Source organism: Pseudoliparis swirei, chromosome 15 (genome assembly GCF_029220125.1).
Source record: "Pseudoliparis swirei isolate HS2019 ecotype Mariana Trench chromosome 15, NWPU_hadal_v1, whole genome shotgun sequence".
NCBI lineage: Eukaryota > Metazoa > Chordata > Actinopteri > Perciformes > Liparidae > Pseudoliparis > Pseudoliparis swirei.
Window position 1 is genome coordinate 19468638 of NC_079402.1, and position 10156 is coordinate 19478793.

The 10156-nt window shown below is 43.0% G+C and overlaps 1 protein-coding gene across 1 annotated transcript; it reads left to right on the top strand.

Moving 5' to 3' along the window:
• Positions 1 to 2047: 2047 nt before the first annotated feature.
• On the top strand, positions 2048 to 8350 carry LOC130205229 (proteinase-activated receptor 3). Its single transcript, XM_056432454.1, has 2 exons — positions 2048 to 2310; positions 5111 to 8350. Exons 1-2 carry the CDS (start codon positions 2244 to 2246, stop codon positions 6178 to 6180), a joined length of 1137 nt encoding a protein of 378 aa, XP_056288429.1. The 5' UTR covers positions 2048 to 2243; the 3' UTR covers positions 6181 to 8350.
• The last annotated feature ends 1806 nt before the right edge of the window (positions 8351 to 10156 follow it).

Consider the following 10156-nt stretch of genomic DNA (forward strand, 5'->3'; position numbering starts at 1 on the left):
ATGAACCCAGTACAGGAAACCATTAAAATGGTCCACTTACAGTGATTACCAGTGAGGACAACTGGGTCTTGAGGGAGTGTGGGACGACTTGAATAATTGATTTCACAGAGCATACACAGACTGTGGCAGCTGATCAAAACAAATGCAAATAAAAAGGTGATAAATTGCCCAAAACGCCATGAAATGAAACAGATCCATAACGATGGGTGATGTCGCCCCCTGGTGGAGAGAACATGCTTTTTTCTAACATTTTCAAGACCAGTTTAGTTAAAAAATATATAATAACCTGACAGCTTCAGTCAGTGTGTGAGTCGCTTCTGGCACCGGGCCCCTTCGGACTATTCATTTACTATAAGTCCTCTATTCATAAGGCCTCTCAGTTCCTACTCACACGCTTCTTGACACATTGTTTTTCTCTGAAATTCCGACCACAAAGTCAGAATAAACTAACTTCCTTCTTAGTGCAGTAAGCAGTGCAGGATGAGTTGTGGCTCACGAGGACGTTTGTACAGGAAACGGGTGTAAGGTGTCGAGCAGGCACTAGACGTGTACATTCATATTATGACTATATTTGTGTACCTTACATAACCTCTCTGACCTTTTGCTATCCTATCTGTTCTCAGCGTGAGTCATCCGGGATGTTTTTAGCCCCTGGTATAGCGATGACGTCAGAGGTGAGTAGGGGGGCCAGGAGGGGTCACTGGAACCGTCTGTGGTGAACCTGCTGAGGTCAAGCAGATGCTGGTTCTGAAAACATGGCTTGTCACGCAGCTGATGAACAGATGAAAACAAGACGAGGCTCCCATCTGCGACCGGCTGGGTTGTTTGTTGGTGCTCCAATAATAAAACGAGGCACTGGAATGTGCAAAGAAAAATATTTGGATACAAGCCCTGAAGATCGAGGTACTATTCAAGCAGATACATGTCTGTATCAGAAAAGATAAAGCTCCCGACTTTCTGAAGCACTGTGGGGTAAAAACCTGCATTTTGTAAAAATATTTTGTCTAATTCATTATTTCGATACTATGTCTTTTTATTTGAGAAACAAAGTCCTTATTTTGAAAAGCAAAGTATTATTTATGGAATATCTGGTCAGTATTTTGACTTTTTAACTCTAAGTCAAAACCCTTGAGAAGGTTTTTCAACATTTTGACATAAAAAGTAATTAAAATACGCTAGTCAGTATTTTGATAAATAGTGAATAATGTTGTCATTATTTTAACATACAAAGTCAGTATTTTGCAATACTAAGTCAAACTATTGAGAAGGTTTCAATATTTTGACATAAAAGTCATTATTTTGTCATATTAGTCAAAATATGGAAAATTATGAATACAGTTTGTCATTATTTTAACATATTAAGTAATAATTCTGCTAAAGTAAATAAACTATTGAGAAGGTTTGTCATTATTTTGAGATACCAAGTAATTATTTTGAAATACTAAGTCATGACTTTAACATACTGTCATTATTTTACATTAAAAATAATTATTTTGTCATCCCATTTGAATAAATGTTGATAAAGTTTGCCATCAATTTAACATACAGTAATGATTAGTCAATACTAAGTCAAACTATTTTGAAGGTTTCTCATTATTTTAAGATACCAGGTCAACATTTCGAGCCATCTTCACATTATCTTAAGGTGCTAACTCATTCTTTTTACATAGCTCGTCATCGTACTGACAGACTGGATCTGTTTTCACCATCACAGTCGTGGAAATAGACTTCCACACGTATGTGCGTGCTGAAATGACAAAAAGGAAGCGAAGACGAAATAAAAATGCTCGCGTTGGGACGAGCTTATCATCCTCAAACAGACGTTTCCTTCCAGTGTCGCACTTCAGCGCATTACCTCATCCTCCAGACGTCAACACAATAAAAAACGTTTCCTCAACTCGGTCGTCTCTCTGAACGCACAGAGCAACTTGAGGGTTTAATATGTGGGTCAAGAAGCATAAAGTTAGAGAGACGTGACTGAACAAGTGCAGCGTGTTTCATTTATTTTTTATGTGAGAATATACACTTTGATAGAATGATAGATTATGATCTCATAAACCAGATGGTGTAGTGCACGCTGTGCATGTAAGAACAGAAACCAAAGACAGCCCACATTCCGGTTGATGCGGAGACGATGTCGAGTGTGCTCCTCACTCTGAAGCCGGGGAGGTGTTTGTTCCCGGAGTCCACCAACGGAGCAGCAGCAGAGAGAGACTTAATAATACAGCATCAAAATATATAAAATGGGAAAGCTGCTTCTCTTCTTCCTGGTGGCCGCTTTCTGTCAGAGTGCTTCTCTTCAAAGGAAAGGTACGTTTCATTACAGATGTTTCCTTTTTCATGTCTTACCTTTTTTTTACAATGGACTTATTCTGAAACATTCCCCTTGACTGCCTTGAGCAGATTATACATGCGCGATGATGTGGATTGTATTGTTATATATATATATATATATATATATATATATATATATATATATATATATTTATATATATATATATGAATATAATTAGTTGATTCTGAAGGAAACGAGGGATCTTTGTCTCATCAGTGGTGGTGGAAAGTAACTTAGCACATTTACTCAAGTACTGAACTTACTATAAAGTATCGTACTTGTACTTTACATGAGTATTTCCATTTAATGCTACTTTATGCTTCTACTCCACAACATCTCAGAGATAAATATTGTACTTTTTACAGCTTTAGTTTCTTCTCAGATGATGTTTTTCATCTTTTCCTCTCCAGTGAAAAACTCGTATATATATTGTAGCGACCCTGGGTCAGGAACGCTACGAGACGTAGATGGCTTATAGGGTGTTTATTCAGAGAACATAGAACAAGCTACTGTTGGCCGTAGCCTACGCCAAAACCCCCGCAAAACGCCGTGAAAACCTCCAAACCAGCTTCACGTCTGCTCCGGGTCATAGCTCTGCTCCGAACGAGTCGTAACACAACAACACACACACAACAACATCACTCGCTGTCCAATCACAGACACGCCTCACAGCTACCAGCTCGTGAGACGTTCACTTACATCCGGAACATAACATTTATAACATAACATTCCCTCAGTCCGTTACAATATATATATATCAGTGGCGGGCCGTGGGCCTGGGGCCTGGGCCTTCAGTGAGGTCCTACACAGTCCCACCCGAATTAATCCACCTCTTATTACTATCATTATGATGCCATGGCTCTAGACCAGGGCTGCTCAATACCTCGATCGCGGCGTAGTATTGGTAGATCGCATGACATAAAAAAAATTGGCCCGCCCCCGTCATTTTCTCTATAGCACGTCTTTGTTTATTTATTAAACTAAACAGCCGTCTGATGTTGATCGTATCTACACAACAGCATGTCATTTCTCTCGGCTCCGTCTCGCGCGCTGCAGAATGCGCGCATCATGACGGAGAAAAAGAAGAAGAAAAAAGTCACTTGCACTAGTTTGTTCACTAAACAGGGCATTGTCGCACCCAAAGCAGATTTCAAGTATATGCTCGACCAAATCGACATCTTCTCCTCCTTCCGCCATTGTGGGTTGAAAAAACAGCTTTGTAGTCCGCGAATTAATTCCTTTATCAAATTCAGTTTCCTAGTTCTGAGGTTCTGCATCTACCTGCCCATAGGACCCGCCTCTCAATATTGGTAATCCAATCAAAAGACGTGCAGCACTCCGCCTGCTAGCTGGCTCCTGTGCCGGTTCCGGGGCCTTCTCGAAGGCCTAGAGGAGCCAACTCTAAAGCTGATTGGTTGACACAACATTGTCATTCCCATTCACTTGAAGCTACCAGCGCCCGCAATGTTGATTCTGAAGGCCTAAGGGCAGATTTTAGCCCCCTGGCAACACACGATGGCTGAATATGATTGGATAAAAGATCTAACATAAAGACCAGCCCTCCAAATCTCAACCTGGCGCTGGCAGCAGCGCAACCAAGAGGAACGCTATGAAATTAAGAGAATAATTCTTACTCTGGGGAATAATTGAATACATATTTGTGGGAAAATATATTTAGAAAAAAATATATATTCTGATGATGTTTAGGCCAGCAGAGAAGGCCTTGCTGGCCCTGACGGCCCGCCACTGATATATATATATATAGGTTAATGTTGAATGTTTGTGATCAACTGAAAGATGAAGTGTTGAGAAGCTCCTCCTCCTTCTTCAAATAAATAAAGTGTTTAAAAAGCCTCTTGGATCAGCTGGAAGATGCATCGTCACAGAGCTGCTGGTTCTTTGTAGAGATACGAGGTTCTCACAGGACAGAGACTACAAACGTACGATGAGTTTATGGAATATGATGCATTGATGTAGATTTAACTAGACAACAGGATATAGAGGAGTTAACATGAAATACACATTAATGCAGCAGGAATATTAATCCAGAAACACCAGATATGAGAAAAACACTAACAGGGAACATTTTATTGCACAATGGGTACTTTTATCAACAGATGTTTCTCTGGAAAATCAAGTTTTAGTTCCCAAGATGTTTTATTATCGAGATCACGGCTGAAACAAAAAGCTGCGACTTCATCTTCGGCTTCAGACTGTTGATCAGATCAAACTGAAGGCGTCACTTTAACCCTTGTGTTGCCTTCGGGTCATTTTGACCCGAATCAATATTACACCCTCCCCCCGTTTTAGGATTAATTTGACCCCATTCAATGTTTAATGTCGGTGTTCTTTCGGTAGTCAACAAACAAACATAAAGTGCCTCACACTTAAACTTGGAAAACAATATTAATTCTAATAATTTTCTGGAGGTTTTAATTGCTGGCGTCAAATTGAACCCAAAGGGTAAAATATGTTAGTAAATATAAAGGTAACAGGAGGGTGAAACATTGAATCGGGTCAAAATGACCCAAAGGCGGGGGGAGGGTGTAATATTGATTCGGGTCAAAATGACCCTAAGGCAACACAAGGGTTAAGAAACATTTCATAGAATCAGTTACCGAGGAAATAATCAACCAAAGCATAATGAATATTGTTTTTAGCCGCCGTCTCATTGGTGTGTTTCCAGTGATTGTGACCCGATGCATTTGAAATGTATCGAGATGGAAAACTGTTGCGTAACAGTGTAATAACTTGTGCATGTTGTTGTTGTTGCAGAGAAAAAGAGAAACGGAGTGGACGGCAGCAGCTCGGTGGTCGTGGTCGCGAGGCCCAGAACATTTCCCGGTGAGACGTTTCAGCCCGACTTCCTCCCGGCGCTGAACGGGACTCAAGCCCCCGGTTCATCTCACTCCCTTCCGGCACTGTATCACCTCGGCAACGGCACAATCGACTACCTCCGCGGCGCCCTGAGCACGCGGGTCATCCCCGTCGTCTACACGCTGGTCGTCGCCGTGGGGGTCCCCGCCAACGTCGCCATCTTGTACGCGCTGGCCTCGAAGATCAGGACGGTGTCCTCCGCCATCCTCTACTGCAGCCTGGCCGTCTCCGACCTCTTCCTCCTGCTCTCCCTCTTCTTCAAGGCCCACTACCATTTCCACGGGAACCACTGGACGCTCGGCGAGGCCGCCTGCCGGGCGGTCACCGCCTGTTTCTACGGCAACCTCTACTGCTCGGCCCAGACGCTGGCCTGCATCGGCGTCAAGCGCTACCTGGCCGTGGTGCACCCGTTCACGTACAAGAGCCTCCCCAAGAGGACGCTCACGGCCTGGGTCACCGCGGCGGTGTGGGGGGTGTTCGGCGCCGCCGTCCTCCCCGAGCTGCTCGTCCGCCAGAGCTACTGGATCCCCCAGTTGGGCCGCACCACCTGCCACGACGTGCTGCCCCTGCGCGACGACTCCCACCGCTTCCTGCTCTACTACAACCTGCTCCTTGGCGTCTTCGGCCTGCTGGCGCCCCTGGTGGTCACGGTGGCGTGCTACGGGCGTATCGTGCGCGAGCTGAACCGGTCGCACCACGACTGGGCGATGTACATCAAGGCCAGCTCACTGGTGCTGGCCATGTTCCTGCTGTGCTTCGCCCCAGCCGGGGCGCTGCACTTCCTGCACTACGCGCGCCTGTTTTCGGACGGGGCGGCGAGTTTGTACGTGGGCTTTAAAGCGGCGGTGTGCTTGTGCTGCGTCCACGCCTGTCTGGACCCCTTCTTCTTCCTCCTCATGTCCAAGTCTGCAGGCTCCAGGGTTTACTTTCGGGCCTTTAAGGGCAAGACCCTCAGCCTGTCTGTGTAAGAGGGGCCGGAAACCCAAAACTGGTTTCTGGAGGTTTTCTCTGTGGCTGGACTCCAAGGAGAAAACAGAAGGACCCGTGAGACAGGGGCGTTTGGAGGATTCAAAGAAGGCGGGGCTAAGGGTGCGTTCACACCAAAAGCGAAACTATATTTTGCGTCGTCCAAAACGCGTGAGTTCACTCGCTCGACCGTTCGCCGTGTTCTCGTCATGAGCGTCGAGACGCTCCGCGAGGGCGGGGCTTATCTCCGTGTCTCGTCTCCGTAAAGACAGTTATCATTTCCTTCATCCACCAGAATAACTCACCACTAGTTCTGCTTTATATTTGTCGTGGACGTCCCACACAGTAACGCCCTCGTGTTTGGGTTCATGACATCACCCGTAGGCTCACTCAGCTCGGTCACTTTCACCGATGAGGTCACTGTTACGTCTGAAAGACTTCCGCTTCCAGCGCGACGAGAGCGGAACACGAGAGCCGATTGGCCCGAGTTGCGAGATGACCGCCTCAGAGTTAAAATATTTCAACTCGGGGCGAAAATCGCGCCGCTGAAAACGCGTCGCCCGGGAAAATATCGCAATTGTTTTTTGGGGTCCGAATATCCATCGTTAGATACAGAATTTCAAGGTCATAGTGATATTTGATGCTCATTTTGACACTTTCACTGAGACAAAGGGTCAAATATACCATTCAATGGAGAGAAAAAACCTCCCCAAGGTCCTAGTGCCGGGGGATTATATCGTTACGTATGCATGATGATCGGCTATTGGATTGTAATTTGCAGAGGGAGGAAACATACACACCAGAATGCACGCACATATGTCGCATGTTCGAGTTATAAATAGCGTGTCCATGTGTTAGGATCTGGAGTTTGTGTCTTATTTTGAAGTCTGTGTGTCGTCTGTCTCCCTGTGATTGTCTGCCCTGGTCCTGATTGTTTCCTTCTGTGTGATTGCTGGCCCCGCCCTCGACGTTATTAATCCTCACTTTATTGGGCATCCACCAACACAGACAGCGTGCTCCTCTCGGCAGCTCCAACGTCAACAACGGTTCCCGTCAACCACCCTTAACTCCCGTTTTCCGACAGGTTAACCCCGCCTCCCCTCTACTCCGCCAATCACAGGCACGCCCCCTCGACCAGCAGCACGGTGCCACACTGTGATTGACAGCCACTTCCAGTGTTGCCAGGTCCGCGGTTTTCCCGCGGAATTGGGCTACTTTTGAAGTGTTGCCGCGGGTTGAATTTTTTGTCCGCTGGTTCGGGTAGACCTATTTTGCATGCAAATTACATGAATATCTTTAAATAAAAATCCATATTTTAATTGAAATAATTTATTTATACCCAAATCCTACCAAACTGATTCCAGATCAGCACGTACACGCCGACACATCCGCGCACACAGGTGAGCACACTCTCACTAGCACCCCCCCCCCCTCAATTATATGCAGCACCTCAAGGCACCTTTGTTTTCTCTTTTAATTAGTGTTAACACTGTAGGCCAATCACTTTTATTTCATTGGGCCTAATGTGGTAAAAAAAAAACACTGTTAAATGACAGACAGTTATTTTGTGTTAAGTATTAAAAGGGACTTTTGTACTACTGCTTGATTTGAAGGCCTGTTGCCCTGTTGATTGCAATAAATAGGTCTACAACATATGTTTATTGTGTTTGACTGTTCAGTACTGTTCATTACATTAAAAAAGCAGACATAAAAGTAACTTAAAAGTTACTTTCCCTAGTAACTAATTACTTTTGATATACAGTAACTAGTAAAGTAATTAAATTACTTTTAAAAGAAGTAACTAGTAACTGTAACTAATTACACATTTTCAGTAACTTGCCCAACACTGCTGGTTTATGGAAATTAAAGATTGGTTTTGCAGAAGTTATGTCGGCATTTGGGTCCTCTCTCGCTGCGACATCCGTGACACCTCATGACACCATGGGAAGCCCCCCTAAAATAGGCCCCTGCCGTGAGTGTATTCACGATGCACAAGCAATGGACTAACTCACATGTTGCATCACATGAGGTCTCTTTAAAAGTCGAATACATATTTTTGTGCAGCAAATATAGTTCATGTGTGTGTGAGTCAGAGAGAAGACAGATGTGTGAATCCATGTTTACATGTGTAAATAATTAAAATAAAGTATGCATTTATGTATGATTAATTAATTAATGTTTTTTTTTAAATATAATTTTATTCTGTAGAGTTTGAGGGAATACATTCAACAAAAGTTTTTTTCTTCTTCATATTTGAGTTGAATTCATGCTGGAAGTTTCTAGTTTACAAGAAATAACACGAAACAAACTGAAAATACGTCTCCTGTGTATTGTCTGGGTTCTGTGTATGTGAGTCAAACATAAACTTTACGGTTTCCTCGATATTTTGTGTTAACCGCTCCTTCTACAGCCGAAGTCAACTCCACAGGGGGGTGTCAGATGACACACACACACACACACACACATATTTAGAACTGGAACAAACAGGTTCCTGAAATGATTTAGATGTGGCTTTATCTGTCTGGAAACATAAAGTTCTCATGACGCACTCCTCCCTCCTTTTTCTCTCGAGACATATTGCCAGGGGGAGGGGGGGGACTTCATTTCCCAGGGGGCAGCAGCAACCTGACTGTTTCCATGTTCAGCTCTTTTTCCGGAGAACTGGTGGCGGAGGACACACACACACACACACACACACACACACACACACACACACACACACACACACACACACACACACATTTAGAACTGAAACAAACAGGTTCCTGAAATGATTTACATGTGACTTTATCTGTCTGGAAACATAAAGTATGAGGCAAATGATGCTAAATATATATAAAACTACTTTAAACTTTAAATTAGTTGATTATTAAATTTGATCAAACTTCATCTACAATTGTAACATTTGTTTTTCAAACTCGATTTTCTCATTTTAATTGAAAAGCGTTGGTTCTTTAACCATAAAACTTTGCCAATTTGTACTGAGAGCCTTTAAATAAGGCCGGCTTACTGTGTGATGCGTAATATGCAGGTGAAAGGTCACATGATCAGCTCATCAGAGCCTGTCATGTGACCTGTCATGTCAAAATGATGGACTTGTTCTCTGCTTTCTCCTGCCTGATCGATTTTTGTGCAAGTAGAAGTAATACAGACGGATTCTCGAACTGAAGCTGCAGAAACAAAGTTCACAGAGACTGAAACATTCCCCCGAAACCAAACGCAGCTGAAGCAGATCCAGGGTGCCAAAGTGAGGTCTTGAGACTCACTTTGACTCATGGAAGAGCTTCTGGTCCACACTTTGATCGTACTTTAGAAACCTGTAGGAGAAAAGTCGTGATTTCAAATCCTTTTTGTACATTGTGACCTCCGTTCGAAGGCGTCGCTGGGTTAAAACTTTAATGTTCTCTGATACATCGCAGTATGAGTCACTTCACAAATATTTATGAAGCACAGATTTAAGACAGGCGTTTCCTAAAAAGAGACCGTGTGAAGGGGGAGAGAAGGGACACAGAAACAGCACAAAAGAGACTCAGTCATTGATATAAGATATAATACATATCTTATGTATCGGATGTAATTTTGTATTTTTTTCCCCCCAAAAAAGGAAAACAAAACTAAATAGCAAAATGCATCAAATAAACAATCAAATCAATATTTCCGCCTGTGTGGTAAATATATTTAGGATTAAAATAATTGTATGACATGACGTTGACTATTACGAAGAAGGACTTTCAGTTATTTTAACAATAAACAATGTTTCCAATGGTATTTTAAGTTAACGGCAGGTTATTTTGTATACATTTATTTTATTCTACAAAATAAAAACAAACGTGTGAACGAGTTTATGGATATATTTAATATGCTAATTATTTACTGATAATATAACTCTTTGTGAATCACCAGTTTATGTGTTGAATACATGAAGCTCAGTGCACAGAGTTGGACCAGCATTCATAATAATATTAAATTATTCGTAAT

Bases quoted from the DNA above. Each gene is read 5' to 3' on its own strand.
- LOC130205229 (XM_056432454.1), top strand. From the start codon at position 2,244: ATGGGAAAGCTGCTTCTCTTCTTCCTGGTGGCCGCTTTCTGTCAGAGT. The intron at 2,311-5,110 runs GTACGTTTCATT...TTGTTGTTGCAG, and splicing joins TGCTTCTCTTCAAAGGAAAG to AGAAAAAGAGAAACGGAGTG.